Here is a 17845-nt window from a genome sequence, read left to right on the forward strand (position 1 = left end):
ATCTAATGGCGACCACCGAACTAAGAGAAATACCTGTTTTGGTAAAATTAATTTAACATTATTAATGTATAGAAATCCACCAAAATTAACAGCAAATCACGAAGAACAACAAACAGAGGAACTAAGGACAGTTAAAACCTGAAGACTTAAGGAATTATTAGACACATGTTTCAACGTCCTCAAAATGATGGTTTCCCCAAAACTAGACAACTGTGAGTGGATGACAATGGATGCCTGTAAACATGCCTAACCAGAACAGGTCATGCCTTATACAGGCAACAGACACAGTAGCACTGAAAACAGAAGGTGACATTTAGCAAGTGGTCCTATTCAGAAATTTTAACCTGAAAAGCTTGTTTTCAGTTCTTCTAAAATACCGAGAAATCTACCTTGACCTGATACGTGCTGCTTCACTTTTTCATCCTCAGCTAAACTACTCAGTAAGCAGCAGCTGTATTTGAGGCTACGTATGTGCAGCCAGGAACAAAACTGCATCATGCTCCAAAACCAGACATTACACATACTTGCTAAAACCTGTTAATATCGTGAAAATGCACGATAATGATTTAAGGTTGCTTCCTCTACCTTCGTCACATGCCTCGAGGGAGCAAAACACATCCTTAAAGAGGCAACAAGACATCTAGCTCTCACCTCTTCCCCTGGACAGAAGTCTCTTGGTCAAAGCCATTTTCTAACTGTCATCTTGTAAGCAGCTATGGTGACTCAACACCAGTGGAGGCCAAAACAATCTGTTTCTTCCTGCATGTAGATGCCGACTGAAACATCAAAATCAAAATGCAGCAGAATGGTCCTCAAAACAGCACAAGGAGCTATGGATTTCTCGCTGTAGGAAAGCCATGAGGCTCCAAGTTAACTTTGCTGATCAATTCAAAGAGAAGCAGATGGACATTCACGCAGGGATAAACAAGGTGTGTACCTACACTGGGGTCAAGGTCACAGCTGTACACTGAACTAGCTCAGCATTTCAATCAGGCTGGTATTTTAACAGAGGTAACCCAAGGAAGCCCCTGAGATGCCCGGCACAGCCGCGTGCCTTGTCAGTGGTAAGGGTCTTTCACCCCTGAGCACAAACCCTATGGATGCCGAGGGGCTGAAGCTCACAAATGAAGCTGTCAGCCCCTAAGTTCTCCTGTCACTCATGAGCTGGCCAGTTCTGTGCCAAAAGGACACATTTTTTATCCATAGCTCCCTGCTTGCCCAGGTGACCTCTCTCCTCAGCTACTGCCTTGTCATTTTTGCAAGTTTGTTCAAAAAGTGCCAGTTCTGACACAAGCCGCCGATTCCAAAATGTACATCAAGTACAGCACACTGTGTCCTAGTGGTGACAGGGCTTCAGCTTCCAGTGCATCTTCTGGGCTTCGGCATTCTACCCACAGCTTGAAGACATGGGTACACATCGTTTCTTTCATACTGAAGTTAGCTCGGGAATTGAAAACAAGTGGTACAATGCCAGACTCCTGCATCAAGCTCAAGCAACTAATGTTTAGAGACCACAGAAAAACCAAAGATCTTTATAGCCACAGCCTGCAGTCATACAGGACAAGCAGCTGGGTTTTAAAATACTCTAATCCTCCCGCAGCAGTGTAAAGCTGAAGTGGCCTCTTCCCCTCCCGACTCAGCTTTAGACGATGCAACAACAGTAATGAGGAATGAGATTGATTATGCGACTTAGCCACCTATGGATGGCATTACTTCACTTTTAATATTACAATACTAATTTACTTCTGTTTGTTCTGCTGCCTGTCTAGAGCCCAGTAACGTCAGCTGCCTGGGCCTTGAGCAGGCTGATGAGGTAGACACAGTCTCAAACAATTAATTTTACAAACATACTGCAAAATTTAGGTCTGTCATCACCGTGTGAACAAGTCTGTCTGCTAGAGATATTTAATAGGGAACTTTTTTCTTTTTGGAGGGGAGACCGAGTCAACATCCTAAAATGTATCCTAATATTATATAAGAAGGAAGTGAAATTCCCCCCTTCCTCTTTCCCTCTGCATCTCATTTAGCTTCCTCTATAGAAGCAATATACTTACTGCACAAACACCTATGGCAGCATCTCTGCCTGCAGCCTTCACACCTCTGCTCGTGCTGCTGCCTCTCCTACACTTGCCAAAGCCTCCCTGCAGTAATAAACCTCAGCTCCGAGGGCTGGTACAAATCCCTGCTGGGTAAAAGCCACCTCTTGCTCCTGCCTCCCCAAACACCTGCCTTCTGCTGCCAGCCCTTCCCTGGCCACCACTGACCCCCGCTCCCCCTGACACCCACACACACTCATTTAGAAAACAAGAGCAATGCATACGCAAAGACATGGGTAAAAATTAAACAAACCCCACTGGACAAAAGCTATGGCAGTTCAGAAAAACCCAAACTGTTCTTTAGACTTTTTTTTTTAAAATTCTCTACCTTGTTCTCACACTTTACTGAACAAGCTCTAAAGCGCCACTTCAGCTATATGTATATATACTGTGAGCTGTGAAAGTATATAGCTAAGAGTTTTGTTTGACTTACAAACACCATAAATATTTATGCTTTTACATTAGAACAGATGAAGCCGGGTAATTCTGCTGTGAAAGCTGACCATAACTATCACAACCCATTCTGAAAATGCAGAATTTAGATTTTTCTTCCAGCTACATTTTGATGGCTGTCTTACTAGCGCTACTTCTGTATAGTCCAACTACCACTGAAACAGAACTGAATCACAGGACAGGGTTAGAGCTGGCTGCCAACATGAGCAGGACAAGGAGGCTAAAACTTTTGGGATTTTTTTTTTTTCCATCTTCTTCCTTTTTGCTGAAAACTCACAGTTATTAGGTGCTACTGAAGATTTACGTTTGTGCTCTTCCACTTTTCTGGAAAGCTATTCTGCTATTCGGACCAAGAAGGCAGTGCTGAATAGCTTCGAACACAGATTCATCCTATTTTCTGTTATTCTTCCAACCCAATAGAGACAGAAGACACAGTGAAAGGTGTTAATAGTCCTTCCACTCCATTTTCCCATCTGCGGCTATCTCCAGAAAGCCTGCTTCCCAGGCAGCCAGCTCATTAAAATCAAGATGTATTAAATGCAAACAGATGTGCAGCTATTACTGATGGTGTCTCAGCCCCAGCACACGTCACCAACTGACACAGAGCTGCATGTTCACAGAAACAGCCTTATTATGGACTGAGAACATGTTTACAGCTCTTTTTTGAGTAGTAGTTTGTTGGAGTTTTTTTGTTTTTGTTTAGTTTGGTTTTTTTTTAAACCCATGGAGCTACGTAACTGTATCAAAAATAGAAAACATTTTTGGTAAGCCCTTTATTCCCAGGCATCTTCAAGTAGCACCTTTAACTACACAATATTCAGTACTCTCTACATACAAGGCAGCTCATGTTTCTAAGCGTATTCCTTGACTGGCAGTAACCACAATTACCTGTAAAAAAAAAGGATTATTTCATCATGTCTTCAACACAGATGAGCATGAGAGAAATAACTGTTACCAAGTAGTTTGACTTCAGTTCTTTCTAATATCTCCTATTACATTTTAAATCACTCATGATAAGAATCTACGTGTATTTTCATGTTTAAATAAAACATTTGAAAAGGAATATTTCAGTGCTCTGTGACATAACTGGATGCCTGAAGGTTCCCCCACAAACTTTAATACATATCAAGCAGGATGTGCAGCCAAACTGACAGACAACTTCCACCGAAACACAGCAGAATTTAAAGTCTTCCTTTGCATGCCAACTATTTCATTGCTTTCTACACTTCTGATGAGAAAGAGAATGAAAATCAAACCCACAACTCTTATTAAACACACCACCAATTTCCTCTTCTGAGCTGATTTCCAACCTTAAAGAGTAGCTTTCACTTAGTTACAACAACAAAGATACCAAAAATCTATTGTTTTCACACAGCGAAACTTGCCGATGGTGGTAGAAGCATCTCAGGAAAAAAGACAACTTGGGGGAGTTAGTCCTCTGTTCCCAGGGTGAAAGAGAAGACTTGAAGAGGGCCACACAACTAGCCTGCACGTTAACAACAGTGGGTGAACAGTAAGAGAAAATAATGAATTAAAAAATAAACTTTACCCTTAATCACTAAGGGGTTGTTGCAGTTTTCCTTCAGCCTAGAGACCAAACAAACCCCCAAACACAGGGTAGAAAGGGCCATTTGGTTTAGACGCCTTCTTTGTCATACCTTGTATATCAGACATTCTACATTTCCACCCCAGGAGGATGCTCCTCGCCTACGTGGCTTCTGTGTCACATACAAGAGCTCTGTGTGGTGCTAATCCCAGGGGACCTATAACCAACAGAGCACCAGGGGCCAACTCACTCCTAGCCCTGTTTAAAAAACCCTTCCACGAGACAACTTGCTGCCCAACAACCTCCAGAGACAACTTCGACTTAGAACTGAAGGTACAAATAGAGCCTCCTTCCTGCTCCTCGCCTCCCATCACCACACGGGACCAACAGCAGCTTCTCCCAAACCCCCAGTCTGAAGGTGGGAGACAACCTGCCCTAACAGTTTCCTGCTCATTTGTTCCTGTCAAAAAAAAAAAAAAAAAAAAAGCATAAGAATTCACCATGTTTCCAATTTATCTAGCTTTTATTTCCAACATAAAACATTATTATAACTTTCTCTGACAGGCTGGAAATCTGTTTAATGCTCCTTATTCTTTTTTCGCAAATGCATTTTTGTATTTGATCAAAAAGACGACAAAAAGATGGTGTTAACAGATGGACTGAAGAAGTACAGCCCAAGCTTTATATACTCCCTATTAGAAAGCTATTTTTCCCATCCTTTATGCGATTTCCTGAGTTCTTGTCTTTTCAATACCATTTTCAAAGCTGGACTCCACGGTGACTCAGCGGAGGTATAGTATTTCCCCACGTAACTCATCACTCCAAGCACTGCTGTATGGGTCGCTTGGCTGGTGTCCAGACTAAGGACCCCTTCACACAATATCCTTCTGGCTGTTTTTCTCCCAGCATCACAAAGCCTTCTCCTCCTTTAACTCCAGTTTCCCCTTTAGGGTGAATTTAAAAAAAATACAAACAGCGGAACGATGCTCGACTCCCAAAACAATCCTTGTAAAAGTGTTTTAAATCGTATCCCCTGCCTCGTTTTCTATCATCTGTGGCATGAGGTGCCGCCTTTGTGGCCAAAATACCCCAACAATAACCACACTAGGAATATTTACCATCTACCCTTGCATCTCTTCTGCAGCCCACACTGCCCTGCAAGGACTTTATGCACAAAACCACCGAGCGCAAGCAGACATGGGGCTCGCAAGGTCTCCAACAGCAGGCAACAAGGAAGGATGTGAAATGAAGAACAGGGAATCCCAACCTCTCTGTGCTCTTGGTAGACTACTTCTAAAAGACTTCAATCAGCCTTGTTAACTCCCTGGGACAACTGTCACGTTCTAGAAAGAAATAAACCCTCCAAGATCAGCATATTGAGACAGAAACGTGCCTGTTCCTCCCACAGTAACACTCCGCCTTCTCCACAGGCTTTGAAACAGAGACGCCAAGACTGCAGACGGTAAAATGAACCCCAAATTAATGTTGACGGGTGATTTAAATAAGCAACATAACCGCTCCCTTTCAGCGTTACAAGTGGGCAAAACATCCCCATCGCACCAGTCTTGAGGGAAAGACATCAAGCTGCAAAACGCACATCAAAAGAGTAAGAAGTGACTTAACAGAACAAAATCTGTGCCTTCACCATCACTTTTTCAAAATCGTCACTTTGTGTTTACCAGCACCTCCTCTGACTTACAAGAACTATTAGGGTCTTAAGTAGATGTTGCTGTTACTCCAGAACAGGTTTACACTGGTTAAAGCATCACTACTCAGAAGGATTATTTACTCTGGTTTTCTGTTCATTTACGACAACTAAAAATTGTCATAAAATTGCTTAATAAATTTGCACAAATGTTTTTTCTTGTGAAGTCAGTGATCCTACTCACTTCAAACCAAAGCAGACACATTAGTGCGGTTCCTGCTTTGACACGTCTCACCTCACAAATAACTACAGAGATACTACTGCTGCATAAAAGTTTTCTCTCGTTCTACATGCCCAAAAGGGTCTACCATCCAGATCCAGCTGTCTTGTTTTTACGGTATTACAAAGCAGTCCCTCACTGGTTTTATTTTCACAATTTCTTTGCTTTTAAAATTAATTTATTTTCCTCTACTTTGGCTCAATTGCTGGTCATCCAAAAAACATTAATCCAGCAAAAACTATTAGTCAAAGAATCATCCAACTGTGAAAAACAGGTCTGGAAACCCAGACCAGGGCGGGACAGACTGGTAAACTGGGATTCTGAATACATCTTCATTCATTGTTGTGCCTGCCTCTGCATCATCGCTTGGCCATGAAAACAAGCACTGAGTGCAGGCACAAATGCACATCACAACATTTTTTTTCCTGCTACTGAAAATAGGAGGGGATGAATGGGGGCACTTCCAATTGCCATTTTGTTGTAGTTTACTCTCACAGCATTTCTAAAGACAGCATTTTCACGAGGCAGAGCGCCTCAGAGACGCCCAGTACAGCAAGCAAGGGCCAGAAACACACCCAGCCGTCCCCTGTCTCGGTGCAGGACGCCCTCCATCGCCACCAAAGCAAAGGCTCACTACCACCAAGCCGCCAGCCCAGCTACTGCCTTCTGCCTAAGGAAGATTACTATTAAATATCTAAAAGAAGAAAGTTTCAGTAATAGTTAAAACTTAAGTTGAGCAATGTATGGTTAACAGTATGAGTATTGCTGTATATTGCTGTTGATAAGCAGTTTGCACTTTAAAAATATGGTTTTTTTTATATATATTGCAGCCCATATATCCCTCAAGATTATTCCAAAAGACAATTAAAAAAATAATATCTGGTTTAGTACTTAATGAAGAGAGATGGACATTTATAGGAAGCATTTATCTGAAGTAATTTTAGTCTATGTCCTCCTCCACATCTGAGTCCTGCAAAGGCTTTCAGACACATAGCAAAAGGTACGTCCTTCAAGGAGTGCCACTTACTCCACATGTCTCATTCTGTGTTTGCATGGGATTAGCCTTTGGCTCCATGTCTTGCCTTTTTTGGTTCTGCTTCAGTTGGTTTAAAGAAGGTTTTGTCTGTGCAGCTCCGACAGTTTTGCTTGTCCACTGGTCAACCAGTTTGTGAAGATCATCTGTGAATGTCCCTTTCTTGTTGTTACTGTTGTTGGCCTGAACCTGCAGGGTTGATTGCGGGAGGGGCTCAGGGCACGTTACCAGACTGTTAGTTGAGGATCCTGGAAAATCACACACAAAGAAAGTTGATGATGGCATCTCTGCTTCGCCACTTTGACGCTCAAACAACTTTTCATCTACTGCAATTCAAACGGTGGCTTTTCGGACTTTTAACCCCACCCCCACCTTTCTACAGAACACCTTTGCTTAAAGAAATGGTCCAAGTTCAATGCATTCGTATTTTCTATCGCGTTATGTTACCTCAGCCACGAGCTGTTGTGCCCACAACTTCTCTCCAAAGGGAAATTAATGACTCTGAGAGAAGAAATGAGTGCAGTCCCAGTAACACGGGCATCCTAAGGCTTACAAAGTCTCTCCAGAGGAGACTACCACGAGAGAGAGTGGGAGGCAGGACGTATTATTCACTAAAACTACACAAATGAAAAAAAATTAATTTACGATTTATTTTACTTGCATAAGTTTACTGTCCTCCTGGAAAAACGTAATTGTCATAGAGGTTGCAAGTAGGGTTGGCTACTACACCTCAACGGCTCCGGGAGAACTCACAATCTCTCTCTCGAGGATGTTAGGACCATTTACTCTGCCATCTGTGTATTTTTTTTGGGGAAAAAATCCCATCAGGACCATGAACATACAGAAGAAAGAGGAGAGAGGAGGACATACTGGGTATGTGAGTTTGAGACAGAGAGAAGGATACGGAACTTCTGGTATAGATAAAAGCAGGCAGGAAGAACATTAACAGATTTAATTTTAAGTGTTCGCTTCTTTCTAGAAGAGCTAGGGGGAAAAAAATAATCTGTTCCCTTTTGTGTTGGTAACTACAAGTCTGACACAGCAAAATCTGCAAGGAACAACAACTGAAGGTGCCTGAATTTGACCTAAGCAGAAAATGTAAAGTAACTTTCCAGCTAACGTATTTGATATAGCTAAAGATTTGAAATCAAGACCATCTCTCCAAGCAAAAAGTTCATAGAACTGTAGTAAAATTATTATATAAGCAAACATGAACATTCAGTCTTCTTTTTTCTGTTAATCAGTTACCAGCCAATGAAACCGCGTAAACTAATTAGTCCTATGGTTATATAAAATACGTTAATAACCTTTAAATGATCATGCATTCAACCTGCAACATAACTTCAAAGTGAACACTGCTCATTTCCTTTTCCTTTGCTTGGGGGAAAGGGACCGGTGAAAAAAGTAAGTATTTTGACAGGAAAGCTCTTCAATTAGTGTTTAATATTTCATGCAGCTCAACAGGAATGAGATTGTTTTAAGCTATAAATTCCTCCAGCAGAGAACTGCAGTCATATAAAGGTATGTATTTCAGGAAGACAAACACTGAACCCAGTTTTCTGGCCGCATGCGTGCACAGTCTCACACACACAGAATACCACAACTGTCTTGCAGCATGCGTGGTTCCCAAGACATCACAGCACATGCATTATTATGCAGGTATCACAATTTATACAGTCTAATTTCATATCAGTACAAGTGCATCAGCTCTATTTATTAAACTAGCTTTTAGTAAAAAAAACTAATAAAAAAAAGAGCAAAAAAACAACCCATGCCATGAAGGAAATACTGAGAAACAAAAATGGGATAGTTACTACTACTGTGATCTTTGCCTAGACATAGTCGTTTCAAGGTGGACCCTACAAGGTAAAACAATACAAGACATACAGAATTAGGTAAGACTAAACACAACAAATCTGACGGACAAGCTTCTGTACTTTTAAGCAATCAAAAAGTAGTTATTATGCAAGAAGGACAGACAAAGTCAGCAGTTCAGGTGAGTAAAGGAAGTCTAAAAAACTGGACAGCTCAAACCCTTCTTTAATGTGCAGCCATTCAGAAGCTTTGAAAAAGTACCATAGCATGCCAAAAGCAAGGTCTCGTGACTTAAAGATGCATTTGTTTGGTAGCTGTTGGGTTTTTTTTGGTTTTGGTTTGGTTGGTGGTTTTTTTTGTTTGTTTGTTTTGGTGGTTTGGTTTGGGGTTTTTTTTTGAGTTTGGGGTTTTTTTGGAGGGGTGGGGTGGGGTGTTGTTTTTTTGTTTGGTTTGTTTGTTGCTTTCCCCCACCCCCATCCCCTCCCCAAATTGCCTTGGCTTCCTAATCAGAGGTTTTGATTCCTACTCTATTTATGCAGGAAATGATGTCAATTCAGTTTGTGACAGGAGGCCAAAAATGCTTTCAGGAACAAGTGAAGCTAGTCTGGCTGCAAAGACAAACTGTAAAACAATCCTAAAAGTCCTGTTTTACAAGTCCAAAAAGATACATTGTTCTGCAGGTCTGAGGCCAATTGTTTCCGAATACTTTATTAGTAGGATTTGTGTCTAAATGTGAGATTCTGAACTTTAATTGAAAGCAACCGTGAATGAGTTTCCCTTACGCCTTGTCCAAGTGCAGAAAAATAATCCAGCAGAGTAGCTGAGTTTTCATTTAACCGAACTACATTGTTTTTTCATTATTGTCTCATTACATCCTTCATCACGATTTTACGTATTCTGTTGGATAGATAGAGTGCCAGAAGCGTACCAAGAACCCTACTCAACTGTCAGATCTTGCCAGACATAAGCACTGTTTCTATTTGAGTGCCAAATTTCCTGAAAGGTATTTTGGACTTGGTAAGAAGAATATCATTATGGTATGGGAGGAGATGAGTATCTGACATGGGGCATGGCAAGTTTATCGTGAAGAAACACTTGAAAACATGAGCAAAATCAGAGTGGGGCAAAAAGCAAGATACAGGATGGATGTTCTTTTTCTCTACAGAAAACTAGTATAGCTATTTTATGTTACTGTGCCAGAAATGCAGCTTTAAACTCAAGAGATTGCAGGTCCAGGCTGACATAGGCTCTGAATGAATCTTCAAAGGAGAAAGCAGAGACATCAGTCAGAGACTGAGGAAGAGAGAGTATAGAAAAGAGGGAGGGGGGGGAAAAAGGGACAAGAAATGTTTGCGCTTTGATATGGGTGACATGAGGAGGAACAGAAGGATTGCTTTGAAAGATTTTTCTTATTATTTCATAGAGTTTAATGAGGCTTCTATTCCAGGAAAATCAGAAGGACATGACTACAGTAATATCTTATGCAAGCATGACCAAGTTTAGTTTCTCATCTCAAAGCCTAGGTAGCAAATAAAAGTCACGTTTACAACTCAACAATATGCATTGCATTTTTAAATTTTTGCCCCTCAGATATACCTTACCTTGCCTATCTCAAAGTCAGCTAGCAACTCCCATTATGAAAACATCAGCGGCAGTAATACTAGAACGCTATTTTCTTAACTATCCTGCAGCATTTCTGCATGTAGCAATAAGTAGTATTTAGCACAATATGTATGCAAATCACAAGCAACTGCCTGCGAAAAATAAAAGCAGGCAGCTGACTAAAGTACGTGCTCAAATATATGTAAAAAAGCTTAATCACCAACCCCTCTGCTTCCTGAAAACCGAGGCACAAGCTTCCATGCACCTCGAGTGCCAAATCCAACCCAGGGCCCCCGTACATGCGGAGAAGCGGCAGAGAACAGGGACACTGGACAGAGTCACCAAACACCTGCCTGAGGGGAGTCAGCTTTAAGGAAAACATTACAGAAGAGTCAGTCACCAAAAAGAGAGCTGCTTCTTCCAAACTGTATCACTCTGGCATGTTGCTTGGGAGATGAGAAACATTATCTAAGTGGTGATATTGCCTGGAGCAGGGACTGACAGTCATCACCCGTGATTGGTTTTAAATTCAAACTCAATTAAAAATGCACTTGGCAAACCTAATTCATCAGATTAATTGTATTACTTCTAAAATAAAGGTGTTTAATAGCTGTAAAGTTAAGGAGATGAATCATAATTAAGATGTAATCTAAGACTACAAGAGTTCAACAGAGTGGTTTACCTCCAATTCCAGATTTCTTATCTGAGAAATTAAATAGCCATTATATCATACAGGACAGAAAAAAAAATCCATCGTCCCATATTTGCACTCTAACACCTGCAAAAAAGCTTGAAAGCTAACATAAAATTGAAATGGCAATAAATTCTTAGACCATTTCCATAATTGCCTATGCACATACAATACACTAACTACTACAGACCTGACAAAAACCCCTTTATACAGGATTACAAGTCCAAGCCAAATGGAGCTTTTGAAAATTCTGCTCACACTCAGAACAAACTCTTCCCTAAACACCCTTCGCATTTAACCCAGGGAAGCAGCTCAGGCTACGCTTACACTGAAGCCCATCAAAAATAGTTTATCCCATGGAAAGTACAAAGGAAAAGTCAATATTTGACATGGGGAAAAGTTCAAGAAGAATTCTTTGAGAACACTGTGAAAGCGTTCCAAGTTTGATGAACTACTTGTAAAACTATGCTTAGCGCATCTGGATGTTTGTTTTTAAAAGCGTGCGGCTCATTTGCCTGCTAACACGGTACAGCCTCACGCTGGATCAGCCGAGCTCCCCAAAGGGCTGTTTTCCCTTAAACTTATCGATCCGGAGCTTTTCCAAACATCCAGCACAGCTTTTCCCCACTGCTCTCAAACAGACAGAAAACCCCAGGGAAACCTCAACTTCTGGAAGAGACCCGGGATGCAGAACCACCACACGGACAGGCCACCGAGCCGTGGCGTCAGGCAGCTCCCCCACCGCCTGTCACCAGCACGTGGAGATGCGACCATGCTCAGCACCTCGCCCGGGTACTTGGCACCCCCCGAGGGGAAGGGGTGCTGGCCAGCTGCCACCCGCCATCGCCGAGGACCACGTCCTCGGGGCCCACAGTCACGGCTGCCCGAGCCGGCAGCGGCCCCAGCCCCCCCTCAGGGAGCTGGGGAGGGGGGCGTGTGCGGCCTCACCTTCCACCCCTCACACCCGCACGCTACCGACCTGCTGGGCTCACTGGGAAAACAAGCTGGAATAACCTCCTGTCCCCATCCAAACCTACCAGTAATTCAGCTGTGGACAACTGCGCAGCAACTCAAGTGACAGGCAGTATTTGAACCTAAGCTGCGCCCCCTGAGCGGCGGTGCCTCGGGAGAGATGTGCCAGGGTTACGCGCCTGAAACTCAGTCCATCTCCTCACATGACTCAGACATGGGGGAGTGCAAACCTCCTCTCCAAACGCTTCACCCCGGAGAAGCCGAGAAGAGAGCATATGGGCTGAGAACAGAAAGCAGTTAGTCATGCCGAGTTATTTAAGCATCGGGAAACTTCACGATTGGAAGGATTTACATATTCCCTTGGTTTCATTCACAAGATCCATGCACCCAAACATTTTTAATATGCTGGTTTTTAATTGCCATCTCCCAGTCTTTTTACATCCTACTGAATAGCAATTCTGTGAAAGATTAATGAAACAACTTCTGGGAATTACGTGTGCAGAGGAAGAAACTACTATGTCCGTTATAATACCAAATGGGAAAATCCGTGAACTAGGAATTCCCCTCGGGTTCTCAGGAAAAAATAAATAATCCCGAATGCAAAACTGTCTCATATAGTCATTATAAAACTTGCATAATGAAAAATTCAGTATGCTGAGCAGTAAACATCAGTTCTCAAGAACCTGAGTGCTTGGACTTTTAGGGACCTCAACCAAAAAGGGGAAAAAAAAAAAAAATCAAGATTATTTTTTACAGCACTTTTTATTCATAAAATTAGGAGAAGTGTATTTGAGTGGTCTTGTGCCTTTGATCTGTACCACTTGGATAATGATGAGCAATGTAGAACTCCAATGGGAGATCTGATATTAATGCAAATGAACAGTTAGTTAACCAAACATTTTCTCAAGAACGTTATTAGCCTTCCTAATGTTATATGTAAAGTGGCCTATAGTACCTGTTCAGCACAACATATCTTTATTGTACAAGCAAAATCTGTTTGCCTAAAAAGCAGCATATGTGATTGGGTTAAAAGGTCTTAATTTTTTAATTGAATAACTTGGTATTGTTTGGTTGAATTGCCAATTACTTTAGAAGTCATACAAATAGGGTACAAATAGAAGGTGCACAATTATTTGAAACATAAAAATACTGGATCCCAGCAATCCATTTCAAAGTCTCATCTGAAAATCTGATATTGCTTTTTACTTATTTATGCATTGATGAACTGCTAATTGACTTCATCTCTGAGGTCACATAAGGTCATAAGAAAATAAACTGAGTAAAGTGCTTCAGCCAGATCAGCTTACACAAAAAAAGTTGATGGTACTCTCCCACGGAGTAACCAGATCTTCCTGCTGCTTACAAGTACATAAAAAAAATTGCTCTCTTAGAAGTAATTCAAGTGAATGCATGGGGAAAAGCCCACCTAAGAAACAGATTTTGAAAGAACTAGCTGGAGCACTATCGTCTCAGCATTTCCACATGCAAAGAGCGGGGGAAAAAAAATTAAAGAAAATAGAGTGGATATAAACAGTACTGTATATCGTGTTAATACAGCCCTTGTATGGAAGTTATACCCTTCAGTGACCTTCTAGTATTGTATCAGCTTGCTACATGCATGTCTTCATAGTCCAAACATGTGTGAAAGAGACCATTCGTCTACAGAAGGATGGATTTCTTTTTGTTGTCGCTGGAACCGGGACAGCAGACATGTATATTTGCCACATTGCAAATAAAATTACTTCAACATAAATCACATAAAGTACAAAAGCTTTGGTAAGTCCAGGGTAAAATTTACCATAAGGCTATATAATAAATGATGAGATCTTCCACACATGCTTTTGGTGCCCAGGCACGAGCCAAAAGCAGTGCAAAAAAAGCTTTCATATGAAAAATTAATATAAATAAGGTGTGTTCATGATGATTACTTAAAAAAGAAAGATAAAAAGAAAGAAAAGATGGTTCAGAAAAAGGGGCATCCTGCCAAACATATTAGAGATAAAACATGGAATTGGAAAAAGTGGGTAAAAGAAAGATGGACTGTGATAAAATACAAAAGAACAAATACAAACAGATGGACAAAGACACAGGTCCACTGAGGAATCTGGTACGAGGTTTGCTACTAGATTTATAGGTCACTCTCTCAGACGTTTGGTGGAAAACCGTCCAGCCTGCAAATGAATATAAAGGGAAGAAAACAAAGACACTTATAAAGTACAAGTAGCTGTGATCAGATGTCCTATACCATCAGTCAAATCAGCTTTGTTAGTTAAACATCCACATCTCCATTTTAAACTTTGCCAAAGAGGAGTAAGTTAATTGACCATACACAAAGGATGCAATAACAGCAGAAGAGAACAGATAGGTATTTTGCAGATTAGTTTGGCAGGATGTGCAATGAGAGGAAGGTATTTTAATCATCATTATAACTTCCAATATGCATGGCAACAAGATCAGTCAAAAGCCTACGAGGTGTGCAAGACACAGAAGTATCAGAGGTTGGGACTGAGGAACAAAGCCAATCTACAGTCCTTTCGCTGGGACTCCAAAATCATGCACAGAGTTAACCCGTCCGATAAAGGAAACATAACTTGGTTCTCTGGGTTTGGTTTTCATTTTTTCTCCCCACCCCCCACCGCCCTCACACCCAAGGATCGTTTGGTAGTTTATAATGAGGAACTCTGGGTCCATCGGTATCAAGGGGCTAAAAGAAGCCCAAAATGAACCAAAGGAAACAATCTCCTATCCTGCTAGATCTTTTTTGTTTTCCTTGTCTTTTTCTCAGAAATCTGTAAGGCAGACTCCAGAAAAGGTGTCAGTATAAAGCCACCGCTGGCAAAAATAAAAGGTAGTTTCTTCCTAAAACTTAGTGTGCCTTCTCGAGTGTTGACTCGACACTTGGTAAGATACTTTACTTTTGTTCTTCTGACAATACTGCAACGATCTTTTTAAAGACAAGCCCATAATTTGGATTGTCAGAGGTTCACGTTCCTACATCACTAGAAGTGAAATCCACTCCTAAAAAGTTCAAGCACAAGGGAAGCAAACTAATTTTAGCATGTGCTGGAAGACATGCTGAACAGCCGGTATGAAAAAAATCACCTTGGCCAGAGCTTGCGTTCACGTCACCTCCTTCGGGGCCCAAGCCGGAGCAGATGTCAGAAGACAAAGAGGCTTTGACAGAGCACGGCTGCTGTGTCTGAACAGCCTTCCCAAAGGTGGCTGGGGCAGGGGAGGTGGTGGCTGCTGCTGCTGCTTCGGGAGATCCAGGCTGAGCTTTAGCTGTTTCTTTGTGGGGTGAGTCTTTAGAGTCTGAAAGATTACCTGAAAGAGCAAACAAACAAAACACATGCAATGGCAAATGCTAGGAAACCACCCAATAAAAAACCGTACCTAAAAATAATCGTTCCCTGGCCCAGGAGGAACAGTGGTTTAAAATCCTGAGGTAGTGTATTAAGCACAGACCCTATGGATAGCCTGCACCAGCATATAATCTACACATGCTATCACCGATCCAGTTTCTCCAAGAAGCTTGAGGAGTAAGTTTCATTTTTACAGTCTGTTTTCTGCATTTTTCAGAAAGGTTGCAGTGAGGACCTCACCAGGAGCACTGCTGAAACTAAGCGAGAGCTGCAGAAGCATCGAAGTGGGAGGATGAATGCACAGAACGATGGAGCAGAACACGTAGGTTTGCTCTCAGACATGAGGGGGGAAAGCAAGCAAATGGAGAGAAATAAAAAGTTGCTGCAAAGACATGAGGGACTTTTTATTTATAGCTGTCTATATATGGATAGATCCATGTGTATATATAACTCTCTGTATTGATATGTCTGTCTACTCGAACATCTCACATAAGGAGGCTTTACCACCAGAATACTTTGTAATCACCCTTGTTGCATGGATTTATCGGTAAAACCATCTAACAGTGGAAATGACAGTTAGATCAGGAACCCTATTAGAAACCGCCTCCCCTTGATCCCTGAGGAAGGGCCTAGGAAGGCCAAAAATGAGGAATATACACAGAGTCAAGGACGAGAACTTGGGCACGGATAGATTCTCAAAAGGTAACGTAAACTTTACACAGTGCCTCAAAAAAATTGGAGAACAACACAGAAGAAATGCGTGAAGGAAGGCATGCACCGAAGCAGCGGTCTGGCTGAGCAGATTTCTGTTCTCTAACTGAAGGTGATGAGGAGAACCACCCCCACCCCCAAAAGAAGAACTGGGATATCTGATGCTTAAAATAAGCTTAAATTCTTTGGACTAGCACAGTACACTAATATGAGCCAAGATCCATGAGTGGAGACAGATGTGGGTTTTGTGAATAGACAGAGGGGGGAAATGGCTAGAGAGAAGCCAAGAACAAACCGGAAAAATGAAAGGACCAAGGACAGCAGACAGAGTATCTCAGCACAAGGAAAGGAAGTAAAACCTCTATGCATGTCAGCCAGGCAGCAGCTAAAGAGGTATAAAGCACTGAACGTTGCTTCAGTTCCTGCAGGCAAGAATACCAGGATTCAAGCTGGACCACAGAACATCTTGCCTCTGAGTATCTTTGCTTTTCTTGCCTCCGCTGAAATCCTTAATTAAAAGTAAACCTCCAAAACACTCTATTAAGATTGATGCAATGAAATTCGAAGTGGACCTGTGATGCAGCGACCTTGCAAAGAAGAGCTACCAGGTTTGAAATACAGGGTTAATGCTGGAGGTGCTGCTGCTCCTCTAAATAAGAACATGAACTAAGTTGAAGAAAAATTATTCATGTTCTATTTTACATTTTGCTGAAGAAATAAGTACTGGAGTATATCAACATTTTCCAGTTAAATTATATCTTTATACTTTCCAAAGGGATGATGACTCAAGACTGTACTACTGGTTGAAAAATCTTCAACTACTTCAGATGGTCAAAGCACCCATCACAGTTTTATAATGGAATTTTACCTCCCAGCCTTTTGGGGAGCAAACACAATCCAATCTTATTTATATGGCATCTTGTAGGAAAAAAATAAACAAGATACAGCACATAACCAGCACAGGATAACAGCACCTAAGAAGTGAATACAGACATCAGTAAATTGCTTTTGGAGAAAGGATGAGAAAATGTAACCAGGCTGTGTTCCAAATTAAAGTGGAATGCTGTTTCTCTGCCAAACATTGGGACCGATGCAGAGAAGGTACGTATGGTTCAGCACTGGGCACAAAGGTAACCAGCCTGGCCCAGCGGCCGCCCACCTCAACAACGGTTTGCGCTACACCAGCTGGAGTCATGGTACTAAAACCGGCAACAACTCAGCGCCTTTCCTGCAGCCCACGCAGTTACACAGCAGAACCACAACCGACAAACAGCAGGAGTACGGAAAGCAATGTAGTGTACCTACTTGTGCTTGATGTTCCGCTCCTGAGCTGCTGGACCAGGGGGTTTAACAGTTTTCCTCCTTTCAATTTATTTTTGCTGGTTCTTCGGCGACGGCCGCTTGGCGGGGCCGAGTGAAGGAACCCCAGGTTGGGCGGGAGGGGTTTCCCTAACCGAATATACAGTGCCTCTATCTCGTTCTTTTGCTGAGTCTGAAGTTCAGCAATTTCTTTCATATGCCTAAACGTAAAAAATAAAGAACTCTGCTAGTAATGCATTTGATAAAGCACCGCATCTTGACAGCATAGTTAGTTCTAAAGAAAGAAACAGAACGGTCTTTGGTATCAACTGCTCATCCA

The 17845-nt window shown here is 41.8% G+C and overlaps 1 protein-coding gene across 10 annotated transcripts in view; it reads right to left on the reverse strand.

Moving 5' to 3' along the window:
* Nucleotides 1-17845, reverse strand: part of WNK2 (WNK lysine deficient protein kinase 2) — a 112410-nt gene that overhangs the window by 9103 nt on the left and 85462 nt on the right. For 7 of the 10 annotated variants that reach the window (XM_037385938.1, XM_037385933.1, XM_037385942.1 and 4 more), the window contains 5 exons: nucleotides 17512-17726; nucleotides 15236-15457; nucleotides 14206-14304; nucleotides 8868-8912; nucleotides 7048-7301 (listed from right to left, as the gene is read on the reverse strand). In XM_037385938.1, the coding sequence (XP_037241835.1) occupies nucleotides 7048-7301; nucleotides 8868-8912; nucleotides 14206-14304; nucleotides 15236-15457; nucleotides 17512-17726 (835 nt within the window). The remainder of the gene's footprint in view (nucleotides 1-7047; nucleotides 7302-8867; nucleotides 8913-14205; nucleotides 14305-15235; nucleotides 15458-17511; nucleotides 17727-17845) is intronic. The other 3 variants (XM_037385940.1, XM_037385936.1, XM_037385937.1) reach the window with 3 other exon arrangements.

The sequence above is a fragment of the Falco rusticolus genome, chromosome 4 (genome assembly GCF_015220075.1).
Source record: "Falco rusticolus isolate bFalRus1 chromosome 4, bFalRus1.pri, whole genome shotgun sequence".
In the NCBI taxonomy this organism is placed as follows: domain Eukaryota; kingdom Metazoa; phylum Chordata; class Aves; order Falconiformes; family Falconidae; genus Falco; species Falco rusticolus.